Consider the following 16,649-nt stretch of genomic DNA (forward strand, 5'->3'; position numbering starts at 1 on the left):
TTTCCCTTTGCACCCAAATGCTCTGATCACTCCACAAGAAGAAGATGGTGGGATGGCACCTACCAGCTCTCTCCACTAGTTAAAGTGCTTCTGCTTTCCTCCAGTTTCTTCTCCACAGCTTCCAGTTCAACAGCTGTCTGCTCTAAGAGTGCTGAGACAGAGTCCTGAGGAGACAAAGAGGCTTTTTGTGAAGCAATGACTCTCAGAGACTGCCCAGCCTCTGTGGTGAGAACAGCCCCAGAGCAGCCCCCAGCCCCCTGCACACAGAGCTGAGGGCAGCCCTGCGAGCACAGCTGGCCCAGCTGCCCCAGCACGTGCAGCTGTGCAGCTCCAGGCTGAGCACCTCCTGTGCCCTGCATGTGCAAACTTTGCCTTGACTTGCCCAGCAAGTTCGTAGCAGCACTGCAGGAAGGCTGGAGCTCACACATCACTGACACATCCCTCAGCTCCCTGAGCAGAGATCTCAGGAAGTGTTTAGCCCAGGACAAGGGCATATATGGAATCAAGTTAATTATTTTGCTGCTCTTAACAACACATTCAAGTTGTAAATATAAACACAGCAGCCTTCTCTATAGTAACAGCCACACAAACCCTCCTGCTAGTCCTGCTTAGAAGAGATTTGTTCAATTTAAGCAGCTGTTCTTACTGTTTTTTCAGTGCAGGGTACTTCAGAGTGGCTGCTTCCTTGTTTACTTTTCCTGTTTTGCTTCTGCTGATATTTATAACTGAGGAGGTTATACCAACGGGTTGATTTCTCTCCGGATCTACATATTTCAGCGAGGCTAATTTGTGCTCCACCCTATTGAGAGCAAAAACATAGTTTTAGTGTAATACTAAAATGAACAACTACCACACCAGTCAGAAAAAATCAGAATGAAAATCCAGGGCTGCTTAATTTTGGCAAATTTAACAAAAATAAAAACTGCCTGTTTATCCCATTTCAACACTACTGGTGATGCTTTATGTTTCATTATTTTTAGCATTGCCAAGGGCTTCCAATGTAAGTAGCAAGTGTTTAACTAGAGCTCCACTGTAACAAGAATCCAGAAGTACAAACAGTGCTCCTGCAGGAGGGAGAAATTACAGCCACAGCTTCAAAGAGAAAGAGAAAGGAACAGGAGAGGATGACTGCCTTTCAAGAAATTTGCAAGGCTGACAAAAATCACTGCCCAAACCCAGATGTTTTATCTTTGTAAATTCTATTTCTCTTCATCTGCCTTGTCATCATTTAATAAATTACATTTAGTACACCACCTGATGTATCCAAAACCAAAGTAATTGGTTCTCAATATTGCAATATCAGAATGTTTCCAAAAGGAAGAAAACTAGTTAGAGTTTGACATCAGATCATGAAGGAGAAATATCTAGTGGTCTGACAAGGTAGTTCTGTAACAGAACATTTATCTCGTAATTGTTTTTCCTGATGGAAATTGTCATTGCAAAGAATGCTGTGGGGGAGAGACCACACAGCTAAAGATTATCAGGAAGCCTTTCACAGAAATTACCATCCCTCAAGAGTGTAACATCGTGTCTAATTAAAAAGAGGAAACAAACACAGAGTTATTAAAAGAGAGCTGGATACTCACCAAACACTCTTCAAGGTGAGACTTATCTACAGTGCAAACATCGACTCTTAAAGTCTTGTGGCGCAGGGCCGGGTGGGAGATGGAAGCCCAGAACACCTCATTGTACACGAGACTGTCCGCAGCGTCCAGCGGCCGGGTGCGGAACAAGCAGCTGCTGCTGTCCGAGCAGGGCAGCACGGCCACGCGGATGCTCCTGTGGGGACAGCACTGTCAGCACGGCCCTACAGCTCCCCCAAACCCCCAGTGAGAGCCAGCCTGAGCACACAGACACTGCTGTCCTGTCCCGTTCTCTGGAGCTGCAGCCAGCTGAGGAAAACGGAACTGTTGGGAAGGATGGATAAATATAATTATTCATAATAGTACAGCCAGGATGAAAACAATCCTCCGTACTGGCTGGACAATACCCTTACCTACATGCAAGTCCAAAAGTCAAATGGACTGTTCCATCTCACCCCACAAAATGTACGGTTCACCTCGCACCTGTAACCCTCCCCTGAAGCATCAAGTGTCTGTGACCCCATGGGCCTAAGCCTTGTTCCAGCCCACCTTGAAGCCCCCTGATAAGGGGTCTCCGGGGGGCCGGACACTCTCTTGGAACTTCCCCTCCTCTTGGAACTTCCCCTCCTCTTGGAACTTGCCCCTCATAGGACCTCCACCCTTTCCTAGAGCATCCTTTTGTCTCTCCTCTCCCCATCCCCTCAAGCCTCGCCACGTGCTGCATCTGGCAGCTTGAGGCAGGACCTTTCTCCATTCCTAATAAACCTGATACCCCAAGAGCAGCCCTCAGAGATCTCTTGTCTCCATTCATCTAAGCTGTCCTGGAGCCCAGCGCTCCCTACACGGAACCTCTGGTCACAGCATCAGAGATGTGCAGTGGCACGAGTTGCCACAGACTTCATCCTTCTGAAGCTCCTACTCAGACATCATGGGATCCTGTTTCACATGGTTGTTTACATCCGTGCAACCTGTCACACTGCTCACACCCTTCTGTAGGTAGGAACAGCAAAAATGCATCAAATTTTTGTCAGCTTATTCAGCACACAGCTGAGTTAAAGACCTTGTGCTTGGAATGAGTCTAGCAGTAGCTGCACATTTTCATAACCCTGTGCAGGTGTCCAAGGAGTTCTGCAGCAGGACAAACTCTCCCTCTTCACTTGATGCAGGTGCTCAAGGCACTGCTACAATTAAGAACCTCACCAGCCAGTGCTAATTCCAGGCAAGTCCCTTCCTAGCAAATACAGACCTTTGAGGAAGAAACTGCACCTTATTTCAGTTTACAGGTTCATTAGTTCATAAGTGTCACCACACAAAGTATAGAAACATTTCAGGAAAGGTAAATTTATAAGAGTGTGAAAACTCATAAGCCAATCTCACTTTCATTCTCATTGGGATACAACACAAATATATCAAGTGTGTTTGTTTCACCTACTTACACTTTTTGATCTTGTTGTAACAGCAGTGCTGAAACATTACTCAGCTGGATGACCAGTATTGCAAATTGTTTGTTTTTGTCATCATATCTGAATCAGAAACACACAGAAAAGTATTATTATTAGAGAATTCTGCCTTGGACTCTGTGGCTGACTACTCCACACAAACAAAACAAAAAATTTACAAACAAGACAACTCTATAATGTGACCATGACATGCCCACAGTTTAAAACAACACCAGTTTCCTATTACATCAAGTTTTGCTACCAGACCATCCAGAATATAAAACTGGATGTCCAGAACATCCAGAACTTAAGGATTCAGATACAATGGGCTGTAGATTTGAAATAGCACACACTGCTTTTCCTGGGGACTAGTTAAATTGCTGCATTGTAGCTACAATTTTTTGAGAGACCTTAATGGCTGCAGTATGAAAAAGTTACAAGTAAAAATACCTGAAGTACAACAGTGAGGATGTAATGGGTAATCTTTTGCTTTGGATGGCCAATGACAAATGAGTTTTGCACTATTTTTTTTTTCTCAAATCCCACATAACTTCCAAAAAGTCATTAAAGGAGGATGTCTCTCTGCCTGCCCTCCTACACCTTACCCACTACTATGGGATCCACATGAGGTCAGGAATTGTGACTGCCACTTATTCTCAGCAGATTTCCCCACCCAAGCTGCACCCTTAAGGATTCTGCAATCCAGCCAAAGGCTCTCTCCAGCCCAGCACTGCCAGTGCCCCTATTGCTGGTTTGAACCCTCATACCACAGCATCACTAGCTGATTTCCACTGAAATGGAAGAGGGCAACCAGAACCTCCTGGAGTCAAGTGTAATTCTTATTTACACTAAAAAAGGGTATCAGTTAGTTAATACTAATAGGACACAAGAAGGAAACAGCACAGAAAGCACTATTCCATTTATCATTCTTCCCACTGGAAAGCAAATCCAGTAAAATATGTTGCACATACCTCATTGCAATTTGCACTTTGGCTGTTCCAACTGCTTCTGTATCATCACTGTCAAACACCATCACTTCTGACACACATGGTCTGAAAGGAAGCAACAACAATTAAGGATTTGATTTGCCTCTTATTGAAGTGTTTGCATTTAGGTGATACAAGATCTTTTCCTTTCCATTCAGTGGTTTGGTATATGGATTTTGTAAAATTAGCAGCTAAAAGAAAGCCCATTTAAGAAGTAAGTGCAATCAGCCTTAGAGGTATGTATTACAGTGCTTATCAGCAGAAAGTCATATGCCTTCCCTCTTCACTGCCAAAAGAAAAAAAAGCCACACAAAAGACTCGAAAAATAAGGCAGTGGGGGATTTTTAAAGGGTTCCCTTGACTGGTTTTTAGTAAAAACGGCTGACTGCCCAGCAAGAGAAATGTGCCTTAACAACTGCAATCCTGTCCTGCATCATGACAGCAAAAATTCTCAACTTTTATTAGATTTAAGTAATTCCTTTGTTTCTTTAAGAAATCAAACTTTCTTAAGCACATTAAAAGTGACAGAGTACACTGCCTGGCTTTGCTAGAAACAGCTATTCTGCATCATTTCCCTCTCAATGTATTCCTCCTCCCAAGTTTTATGCACTGAAAGTCCCCAAAACTACATTCATTGTCTAATTGACTCAAGAGGCTATGCTGTAGCACATGAAAACAGGATTAGCATTCTTCTCTTCTAAGTGTTTTCCAAATTACTGCTTAGCACTCTGTTGCATTTTGTTACATTTCAGCTGCAGAGGGTGGCTCATCCCACCCTCTCACCACTTGGACAGGCACCAAAATGACACTGTAGGCACCACAGGGGTTGGCAGCTGATAACCCAAACAACACCAGCATCAGACATGTGAGTGTGCATGGGATGCCTTCTGTCCCACCCCCCTCTCCACAGAGCTCCCTACCCCACTGAAGGGACACAGGGGCCCTGGGACACCCAACTGTCTGACTGCTTCAGCCCAGGAGCTCAATTTACTGAAGCACTGCACTCCCTTGTCAAAGTGAATTGTGCTGAAAACATAAAAGTTACTAATTTATCTAGAGAATTAATGAAGATAACTAATGAACAGGGAAATCTGAGATGAATGATGTATCACCTCTACAGTTATGTTTCACAACTAACAACCCTATAATTCAATGCTAATAAAAACAGTAGGAAAGCCCACATTAGAGGCAGGTACCAATAAGATCAGTACCTTCCAATGAGCTTTCTGACAAAGCCCCCACAGTCAATCCAGGAAGCCAGCAAGAGCAGGGACTTCCAGCTGTGCCTTTAGTGGGAGAAGTCTTGTGGGCATCAATCCTGCTCTTGCTCCATGCACTTGGGAATTGCATCCCTGCACATCCATCAGGCAGCTCAAGCTGCTTCCTTAAACACCCCAAAGTCCCCTCTCACTGACTGAGAGGAGGGAGCTTTCCACCTACCAGGTGTCTCCACCTTCCCCTGCCAAGGCAGCACCCACAGCTGACCAGCACCTTCACAAACTGCTCAAACACCTCTCTGTGAGCTCCCCCTCAGCTGCTTCTATTAAGGGAAGCACAGGTCATTTTGATAATCAAATTTAACCTGCTCATAGTTTTTTCAGAAGTATTAAGAAACCTGAAACTGAGAACTTCAGCCACCGAATTACAAGCAAAGGTCATAACCATCAGTATTGTAGCTGCCTGATGCAAAGCTGTGACTGGCTTTGTCCTGGAGAGAGATCTGATGCCTACCTTTGCACAGATGCCTCGTACACCCCGCTGTCCCCAGCAACAGATTCATCTGACACTGCAGCTGACACACCTGCCACCTTCAGCGCCGTCCCTCCAGCTGTGGTTAGACCTATCAGGAAAGCATAGAGGAAAACCAAAAGCAGGTGTTAATGAAAACGAACTGGCTGGATAAGCAGCAGCTTTTCTTCTTATCCTCCCCTTGAATTGCATTTTTTTTCCCCTGCCAGGTATTGTTAAGCAAGAGCACATTTCTGAAGACAGAGGGGACACAGGTAGGACAGACTGAGCTCAGAGGTGGCCTTGAAGTGAGGGAATGTGCCAAACTGCCCTGAAGAACAAAAAGACCCAGGAAAACAGGAGGAATAGACTGTGTGGTGGAGTTGAGGGAGGGTTTCATTGCACAGTGAGTGCCCATCTATTCCCCAGGCCCTGCAGCAGTGTGAGGGCTGAGATTACACACGGGTGTGTTACAGCTGCTTGCCCTGGCACCTCTATGGGCACAGATCCTTGCAGGAGATGCCAGGAGAAGCTTCCAAAGCCCTGGAAAGGCAGGGAGGTACCCACGACATGATGAGCAACGTTCAGAAGCAGCAGGACTTCTAAATTCTAGTGAACTTATAAATATGGACCAATAACTGCAAGACACCCTTAGGCAGGCAGCAATCATTCTGCTCCCAGGCACCCAGAGAGCAGAGCCTGGGCAAGCACTGCTGAGCAGCTCTGGCCAGGTATGCATCATGTGGAGCTGCATATCCCACCTGGAGAGCTCATACCAAGAGGGAAACAACAACAAAAAAAACACCTAAATCCAAAATGTTTGTGTACACAGGAGAAAAGGCAGGTCCAGAAAGACCAGGTTAACTAGCTGAACATGGAGAGAAAGATTTATAGGATTCAAAAGAGCAGTAATATTCAGGAATATAAGGAAAAGAAGATAGGGAAGAGAAACCAAAGAAGGTGAAGCAAGTTTTGCACAGAGGTGTTATTTCACATAAATTTCTTGTGCTTCAAAAAGATTCTCCCTGGAAACCTGCAAATTCTGCATCTTTTCACGTGAACATTTCAGTGGAGAGGAGCTGCAGCCAAGAGTCTGGAGCACTCCATCTGCCAACGTGGCTAACGAGTGCTGGGCTGTACCCAGCCCTTGGCTCTCATCCTCAGGGATGAGGGAGCCCTGCTCCAAGAGTGAGGAGGTGCCATGTGTCCCCCTGGAGCAGCTGGAACCCCACAGCAGCAGAGCAGGACACTCCTCTCCAAAACAGGCTTTTTTTTCAGAAGTGCTGCTTCTTTCACATAGACTTAGACAAGCACATGCCCCCAAGCCAATTTATGGCTTCCAATGCATATTTTCTTTATTACAAAGCAATTTTTGGTTCTGGTTGGTTTTTTGGGGTTTGAGTTTGTTTTTTTCAGTTTTTGTTTTTTTTTGGTGTTGTTTACTTTACAGCCTCACAAATCCACTTAATGAATTAAATCCAGCTTTGAATAAACTGGTGGAAAAGTGTGCAAGGCTTTTGGAATACCATAAGGACTTTAAGCCAACAGCAGAGGGTGCTACAGGTAACCCCAGTCCTTTGAGACACCTGTGTCATTTCAGGCCCAGTTATGCACTGATTTTTTTTTTTTTCTGACACTACCACAAATGGCATTTCTCATCTTGGTACTCCCATAGAACCACTGGACAGAAATAGAACGTCCAGACCTTTTCCTCATAGGCCAATCCACATGAATAGAGGTTAGCACCTGTAACACAGTGTATCAGTCACTACCTGACACAAATGGATCCATTTAACACTGGCATTCCCAGATTAATCCATCCTCCCTCCTGCCACAGGCCAGGATCAGGCTCCTGCAGTGCTGTGGATCACAGGCTGTGCTAGAGCAAGGTCAAAACTTCTTTCCTCAATTCTCCTTCATACCTCCTAGTCCATGGTTTTAATAGGAAAATAACTTCTTCCCCACTGACTGGCTTCCTAAATTTGATTATTTTAGTTTTACACACCAAATGCTGCCCTGGGAATCCCTTTACATGGGACTGGCTCACAGGGAAAGGCACTGCAGGCTGGTCTCCACACACCAAACCTCTCCTTCTCCCTCAGTTCCCAATGCCATGGAGTCATTCCAACACAGAATGCCTCAGTCTTGACCACCTCCCCCCAGCACCTCAGGGCCAAGGGGGTGAATACAGAAAGTGCACAACAGTAAAGTGAGCTCTGTACAGCAGAGTGCTACAGTGTAAAGCTGAATAAAGATTAATGCATCCCTGTCAACAATTCCAGCCACCCCTTTTCTCACTGGTTTTGCAAAAGACTTGGAAAGCTCAGCCCTTTCATGCAGTTAATTAACACAAGATTTAGACTTTCAGCCTTTAGCCTTAAGTCTCTGAATAGGTATCACACGAATAAGAAAGTTTATGGAAGAGTTCAAAACTGACTCAACTCTCCTCCATTTTTCCAAGCAGGTGGATAACACTGCCTGTGGTGTTTCACCTTTTTTTTTTCACTCACATCAAGAATTAAGTTTGCTCTTCTCTTCCTGCAATGGGCCTTGAAGAGCCATGCCATGCACTGTCCTCACATCAGACCATTTACTCGGAGAATGCTGGACCCTGCCAGATTCCAGGTTTTGCTAATAGCTTCCCCTAAATCGCTCAGGTGTTCTTCAGGTGAGAAAGGCAGCCTCACTTCAGTTTCAAAGCTAGAGGAGGTTCTGCTCTAGCAGAAGGCAGCAGCAAAGCCCCCAGCTATAGTGCCCAGCTCTGCTTCCAGGACATGTGAGCGTGCTTTGCCCAGGACTGACCACCCCAGAGCCAGCCCCTGCATTTCGGGAGTCACACTGAGCCCCCACCCCCAAAATGCCTGAGGAGTAGAATCTCATCTCATTATTGCCCTGAAATAAACTACTTATGGTGATTATTTTGTCTGCTGACTGGCTAACAGCAGTAATCACTTAATCTGCTTAACACCTGAGCTTTCACTTTAACAGCCTTGGCAAATCTTGAAGAGCTAAAAAGGTTAAAACTAATCAGCATCCAGTTCTAATAAGAATAATTAGTGTTTCCTACTCAAATGCATAATACCTCTTGCTTGTAGGAAAATGGTAGCTCAAAGGGGAAGACTTGTACTTGTGTTTTTCATTGTGTTTTAAATAGTGTCAGCCTTCTTAATGCAGAAGGCAGTGATAACATGGTACTCATTCCCTTTATTCAAACAGGCTGTTCAATAATCCACAAAAAGCAGAAACAAACTGTACTGCTGGTTCACAGGAGTAGCTTGCAAGTTTATATTGCCTTTAAAGCTCTTCCTCACTGCAGCTACAAATCCAGTCTTTTCACTCATTGGATTTAACCCAACTACAGTCACAAGGGCTTCAGACAGGCCCTAGCGCTGTGCCCTGGCTGTGCCAGCTGCTTGCCATCCACTTTAGCCCATCCTTTCCAAAAAAGGATGAACCCTTCCCACCCACCAACAAGCCATATGCATATATGAGAACATCTACTATCTCTAAATGTCTTATTTTATCATGCTTACAATCTAAACACGTTTTTGTTGCTAAGAGACCAAAACAGCAGAATTCAAGAACAGCCTTGACATGTCTGCTCAGCTGAAATTAATAAATTCATTACCACTGATTTACTGGGAACCAGAGCAGGATTTTATGCATACTGAGGTGGTGGGGAAGGATTATTATTACTATAATTTGTTAAATATTAAGCTAAATGTTTTTCCCACCCCTCCTCAAAAGCTTGGTCAAAAACTTTGCATCAATATAGCACCCAGACCCAAAACAATACATGACATTCTGAATAGTTTAGTGCCAAATCAAACCAGGAATCCCACCATGACCATCTATATTTGCATATGAAATCCCTGTGATTTGTGTACACATGCATCTGTGTACAATAAAAACACACCTAAATCAGTCTCCTGCAAGACTCATCAGATCAGTATTTTTGTGTACAAATTAAAATACCAACCCTCCCTCCCAAACAAGACAGAACACAGAGCTGAAAACATTTTTAACATAAAGATAACAAGATGACAGACAGCTTCTGAAACACTTGCTTCTCAATGCTTTATGAACTACATTAAATATAAATGCATACAGTGCATGCAAATCTTTTCTTACCATACCTTGACCTAGATGTTTATCTCCTGCTCGAGGCTCTTCCAGTCTACAGCTGCCACTCCCAGTGTTTAGGGTGAGTTCTGACAGATTTGCACTTATCTCTGCATCATCGAAATCCATATGGCTTGAAAAGGCATCACCAGTTAGGAGTGGGTCTATCACCAGTGGAGAGCAAGGTGGGGATGGAGAGGAGAGAGATGACCTTGGGGACAGTGATGTCATGGATTTGGGAGTACCAGACAAGGACCTCAGAGCCTGCATGCGACTCGTGGTATCTGCTTTTTGAGTTTTTGCTACTTCATTCTCATGAATAGTGGTGATACAGCCTGATGGCCGAAACCCAGTGGCTCCTTCTAAGAACAAGTCAAGCTTGTTCTGATATTCCGAGTCCAACTGCTCCAGCTGCTCCAGGTGCTCATAGTAGAGATCAGTGAAACTGGCTGAGGTGGACGAATCCTGGCTGGAGGTGGCAAGAGATCCTCTGCTAGATGCAAGAGAACCAGGGCTGCTGCTCGAGGAGAGGGAAAGCATGCTGGTGGAGAGACTGAAGGAAACAAGTCAGAAAACCATGACACTGTATCTTCTGATTTCTTATGAAAACACTGCCATGTCACCACATCTCTAAGCCCACAGGGTGCTGCTTTGTTAGCTCAGGCCACACGCATTAGTCCCCAGAGCAATCCAGAACCACAGTCTACAGAGCAGAAACGGTGGGTCACTGCTCAGTAAAACAGTATCAATCATACACATCCTTCTACTCACCATATCAGACTCCTGAGAGTCCTTATTTAGCCAAAACAACTCTAATGAACAGTTTCAAACCAATTAAAATTAGTGCCATCCCCCTCCTCCCACATCTCTCTGGAAAATATCTATGGCTCCTGTTAATCTCCAAAGCAGACTGCAAAAACCAGCAAGGCCCATGCAAGAAGATGAAGTTATTGCAATGAACTGTCTGACCATATGGAAATTTCCTTCCATTTGCCTCAATCTTGGACCTGCAGCCAAAAGGCAATATCACAGCTGCCTGGAACTGGCCCTCAGAGATCACAACAGCCAGCAGTTCCCAGAAAGCTGGCAGGATTTATACATGTGAAAGACTCCTACATGGAATCCTGGGCCAAGAGAGCAAGGGAAAAACTTGAGGCTGGGCTGTGAAATCAATTCACACGCCTTATTTATCCCTAGAGTTCTAGGTGCAGAACAAAACTGACAACAAAATTAATTTTAAGCAGGTGCTGAATAGAAGTCTGTTCAGTTGAGGAAGTCCAGACACCATAGCACGGTTTTCTGCTCAGGAGACCCAGCAAGTATTCCAGTAGTGATTACAACATGTACCATCTCTATAAATTCCATTAAACCAAGACTCCTGCTCTGCATATTGAAGACTTTGATCATTATTGATCCTCACTTCAGATAGGGATTAGCTATTGAAAAATTTCTGGATATGTATAAGTGCCTTAAATTGCCTCACTGAAAAACAGTGAGATATTAATAAGCCTAATAATCCCTTATTTATTATTTATAGGGTAAAAGCTGGAAGCTATATTTGTATAATTATGTCCATGACCTTATGAAAAAAAGGCAAGTATGCTCTATTTAGTATAATTTTGGCAGGAAATGTCTTCTGACAGATGTGCACTGCATCACATTTGTTTAAAAAAGCTTCTGATAGATGTTTTTGCATATTGGCAGTATATACACATCTGTTGAAGCCTAATGAATTTACATTTTTTCAGTGTACTTTAGTAAGAAAAGGGAGAGGTTTTAAATTAATCTTTTCCCTACCAAAAAACTGAGCTCAACTTTCTTTTTTACATGCCCTTGAATGCCAGACATTTTGCATTATGGGGTTAATAACAAACACTTATTCTTATGAAGGAGCATGCCAAGAACACTGGGCACACGGTTAGGAAGAAATTAGTTTCACATGCTTCTTGGTCACCTCAAAAGATCCCTAATCAGCTAGGTGAAATGAAAACATGATGCATTTTCACTGCATAAAAGCCTCACAGATAGCTATTCTCCATGCTGGCTTATTTACATGTCAGTCTTGCACTATGATTTCTTTCCAGTCTTTTCGGTGTCATCTTCACAAAATGAAACAGAATCCAAGTGGAGCAGAAGCTACAAACAGAGTAAATTCAGTACACACTGGTAGGAAAAACCTCAACCAAACAAAAACCCCACCAAACTTTCTTGCTATCAGAATGATAAAAATATAGTTTTAGCAAAATGATTTGGCCTTAGTGCCTGCAGTCACGCATTAGTCTGGAAATAACAATCCTTTGTTCTTCCAAAACTAAAGCCTGAACTAGAAGCCATTCTTTGCACCATATGAACCACAACAGATTCAGGGGTATCTCTATATATTGTCCACATTGCAAGCCAGAGCACACTTGGAATTAGAGAACTGTGATCATTTATCCATTAAGGTGTAGTTGCATTAGTGAGAGTCACTCCTCTTGCTGCCTGTTATGCCATCTTTAACACACTTTATTAATGTAATATTTCAGTAATTCAAACTTTAGTGAATAAATCTCAGCTATTCCTCATCACCTGAATATTACTGAAATAGAAGGAAGGGACTGTGCAAACTCCTGCAGAGAGACAGAGGTACCACCAGGAGGTTGTTCAGCCCGTTGAAAAGTGCCCATCTAAACTGACCTGTGATCCTAAGGCTTCTCCTTCCACTGACTACACAGGGGCCTTAGGTCACTACTGGGACTGAAGGGCCTTTCAGCCCCCAGCTGGGAGCTGGAATTGTCAGCAGAGAAAGGCAGTGGCACAGTGTGCAGCAAAGGCAGCCACAGCTGCTGGGAAGGGTCACCTACCTCTTCAGCTGGGTGTGCAACATGGCAACCAACCGTGTGGTTTCCTCCAGCTCTCGGACAAGCTGGTTTCTTTTGCTGTTCAACTTCAATCTAAGAGAAGAGCAAAGAAAGACATGAGCTAAAGCAGCATTTACTATTTTAAATAAGGAATAAAGGAAAAATCTACTTTTTTGCTGTGAAATCCTACAAAAGTTGATAGGAATACCCAGGACAGAATTTTGTCAAGATGTGTAAGTGTTTACCAACTTTAGAAACTTCTAAAATGTAGCACTCAGTCCTGAAAACATTCACAACAAGACAAAATAATTAATAATGCTTCGAGGACCAGGCCTCAAAAGAGCTGGGCAGATTTTACTCACTATACACTATTGCATTCCTATAGTTACTGTGCTAAAAAAAGTATAAATGTCTTAATTTCCTTTAACTGAAGTCTATGGATGAGTAAGGGTTATTTGATTTAGTTATTAACCATCTCATTACAGCTTTACATTATTGGTTTTAGCAGCATCTCAGCTTTATTTCCCACCTGAACTGGTTTGAGACAAACACGTGTGCACGTGGGTGCTCACAACCCTAACTGAACAGGTCTCTGGACACAAAATCCTTCCCCATACATGTGTTATGTCTTTGGCACTCTAGAATGTGATCATATTCCCAAAAATCCCAAATGAAGGTGTTCACCTTATGGCAAGACCAGAACCATTTGTCAAACCACAGATCTTCAGGCAGGTGTCTCACAGCCAAGACATTCATATTTTTTTTAGCATGGTAAAACCACAAGAAGCCTATAGAGAAAATTTGTGTCAGCTGGACCATGTAGAAGACATGAAAATGTGGAGCCAGAGAGAATGAATGCAGTGTGCCTATTCCATGTATGTTCAAGAGACTGCAGCTACCAGAAGCACTGCTGAGCTACCCTCATTAATGCATCCAGACTGTAAAACACCTGTAGGCAATGCCTAATGCAGTATTCATCCTCACTGTACATTCCCCTGAGATCTCCTCCTGCAACACAGGTAAAATTAGGGAAGAAAGTTGGCATTTTTTTCAGCTAGTTTAGATTCACAGGATATTCCCTGCAAGCCCCACAGCCCTGTCAAATACCAGATCCTACAGGAATCACATACAAGGACGCTCAGAACAAACAGCAAATTTAAGAAATTTAAAATTCCATCTGCTGACATTTACCGAGGTCCAGACTGCACAGCAAGTGTAGAAGCTGCTGTGAGGTGCTGGCTGCATACAGAATTGTTACAGTACACTAGCACTCACTACACTGGGCTATTCTGAGCATTCTTTACATTCCCATAAAGGATCCATTGTAGAACAGCAACCTTTCCCCACTAGCACAGTAAGACTTGCAGAAGGGTTGTTTGGGAGAGGAGTTCAGAAGCTCTCTGAGTGTCCTGGGAATGTGGGGGCACTGCTGTGGGCAGTCAGCCAGGGGAGTACTTTTGGACAAGGTACCTCTTGTCCAAAAAGGCACTGCCCTGTGCCCACTAACCTACCTCTCAGTGAGAGCTTTGCTCTGAGTGTCTCTAGCAGCCTGAAGGTCTTCCTCCAGGCGCCTCCTCTCTGTCTCCAGTCTCTCCACCTCTCCTCGAGTCCATTTTCTGGGGCTGATAAATCGCATTTCTTTCAAGAGCTCCTCCTTCTCATTAATCAGGATCAGACGATCCCGCTCGGAGTCCAGCACACCGGGCCAGGCCTCGCTGTCAAGCTTAGCCAGTTGGATTTTCAGGTTTGCTATTCTGCAGGGGGAAAAAAAAGTACAGTTATTCCCTGAGGAGTGCCTGATCTCCTGCTCCAGACATGCAGTGATGCACCATGACCAACCACATCTTCCAGAGCCCTGAGAAAGGCTCTCAGCTCCAGGACAAGCACCTTCATGTCCCCCTCACCAGAAAGGAGCCAAGTGCTGGGATGTGGACATGCAGAATGGGGTTTTAACTCACATTTGTTCACAATGGAAAATGGCTAACATGCAGTGTCCACAAGTCAGGGAATGATACAACAAAAATTCTGGACATCAGAAAAGGTGATCAGATGTACTTATAGGTGTTTCATATGCATTACAGCTGTGACCTCAGAGTAGTCTGTGTGGAGGGTATGATGTGATAATTGCCTACTCTTTAATCACATTTATGGAAATAACTGTGTACTCCCCATGTACGAGTCAGATAAAGATCAGTGGTTAGTCAAAAGCTTAGAAACTCTTCTTTGTCCCTACAATGAGGAAGTGAATCATATCTCCATGCTGCTACTGCAAGAATCCACCTGTTGATTCACCAGTAAGCACTCTGGACACATTTAGGAGCTACCCGACTCCTGGTGCAAGCTGCACTTGACGATGTGAGGAGCTGGAGAGGCAATGTGATCCTACCAGAATCCAGAGCTGCTAATTTGCATCAGAATCAAAGCCTGTTTTCACTAGAGGTATCATTCCAGATTTCAGGTGAAAGCCTGTATCAGCAATCCTTCAGCACCACACCACATCAGCTCAGGGAGGAAGCTAATGACTAAAAGCAGCAGCAATACAGAAGTAGAATTTGACAAGAGCTTTGACTGACAGAGGAGGAGAGCACAGCTTGTGGCAAGTAAGGAGACTGCTCACTCCAAATCGTTGCCTGTCAATCTCCCAAATATCTGACCTGCTCAGTTAGGTCCACAAATGATCAGCTTTGCAATGCAACATACAGAGAGAAGCAGAAAACCAGCAGCAAGCCAGGATACAGAACCAAGGGCAGTCATGTCAGTCTTCCCAAAGGAAGCTGCATCCTTTGCATTCACTAACCTACAACTCTTCAAGACCTGACAGGCTGATCATTGTAGTTTGATGAGAAACAATAGTACAGATAAATCTGAATTAGAATTACCATGGACCTGTGTTTCTGAACTCACACAATTCAAAATTCAAGCGGGAAGCAGGGAATGGGAAGGACAGAACGGGCTGGGATGAAAAAAAAAAATTAAAAACTTAGAAGGCAAACAAGGAGAAAAAAGTATTTTGCAAGATATTTGCAAAAAAATTTCACCTGACTGAACATCAGAGAGGCAAGGCATATGTGCCCCTTCACGTGATGAACTCAGGTTAATCCCTCACTTGGGTTTAGCAAATACATAAGAAATGGAAATGACATGTAAAATGAATGTCCAATATGCTTCTCTCTTTGAAAATGGCTTTGTGATCTGGTGACAGACTTACTGGACTTAAATCAGGCACAGCAAATAGTTTGGATTCATCTCTCTAGAATTTGGTTTATGCTGCAGAAGTGCAGAGGATGGCATGTCCTTCCTCCAGCCAACAGAACGAATTCAGTGCCAACCAGCAAAATCAAAGTGTGTGGAGGAAGCAATAAGATGCAGATCTGGGCAGCAGCAAGCTACAAGGCTCCTGAAAGGCCTTGAAGAATAAAGCTTTGTCCTCCAAGCTCCAGAGGCCAAGAGGAACCTGAGCCCAAAAGAGCCTGTGAAGGATTAGGCTCACAGACACTGACCTGCCTCCACCACCACGGGAGACAGACATGAGATCACCCTTCTGAAGAGAAGCATCACTTTCTGTAAACCCATTTCCCACAGCAGGTTGCTTACTCTAATAAAGTTCCATAATTGATAGATATTCAGCTCAACTATTTTTAGGTCGTCTTAAGAGCTGTTTTGTTTTTGAGCGCCTGATTAAGTGCAATACTGTGCTCCAACGAAGAATTAAGTGGCATTAATTCATAATCCAAGAATTCCTCAGTGCATTTTGAAGGGATATGAGTCTAAGAGGATTGGCTGGCATAAATCTGATCACTTTTGGCATACATTTGCATGCATATGGCTTTTCCACTGGAATTTGTTCTCTATGAATTTCCGAGTCTAAAAGCTTTGTTAAACTAACCTCCAGTTTTACCTTTGGTACATGAGCCTTATTTTCCCCCTTCTCAGTTAAAATGAGGTTTATTA

At 43.8% G+C, this 16,649-nt stretch overlaps 1 protein-coding gene across 3 annotated transcripts in view; it reads right to left on the reverse strand.

Moving 5' to 3' along the window:
- WWC1 (WW and C2 domain containing 1) overlaps positions 1-16,649 on the reverse strand; it is a 66,281-nt gene that overhangs the window by 6,102 nt on the left and 43,530 nt on the right. For all 3 annotated transcript variants that reach the window (XM_021528623.3, XM_021528624.3, XM_085591196.1), the window contains exons 9-17: positions 14,210-14,452; positions 12,702-12,791; positions 9,873-10,411; positions 5,740-5,848; positions 3,994-4,074; positions 3,020-3,106; positions 1,587-1,779; positions 647-799; positions 64-164 (exon numbers count right to left, since the gene is read on the reverse strand). In XM_021528623.3, the coding sequence (XP_021384298.2) occupies positions 64-164; positions 647-799; positions 1,587-1,779; positions 3,020-3,106; positions 3,994-4,074; positions 5,740-5,848; positions 9,873-10,411; positions 12,702-12,791; positions 14,210-14,452 (1,596 nt within the window). The remainder of the gene's footprint in view (positions 1-63; positions 165-646; positions 800-1,586; positions 1,780-3,019; positions 3,107-3,993; positions 4,075-5,739; positions 5,849-9,872; positions 10,412-12,701; positions 12,792-14,209; positions 14,453-16,649) is intronic.

This window comes from Lonchura striata, chromosome 13 (assembly GCF_050655825.1).
Source record: "Lonchura striata isolate lonStrDom1 chromosome 13, ASM5065582v1, whole genome shotgun sequence".
Classification (NCBI taxonomy): domain Eukaryota; kingdom Metazoa; phylum Chordata; class Aves; order Passeriformes; family Estrildidae; genus Lonchura; species Lonchura striata.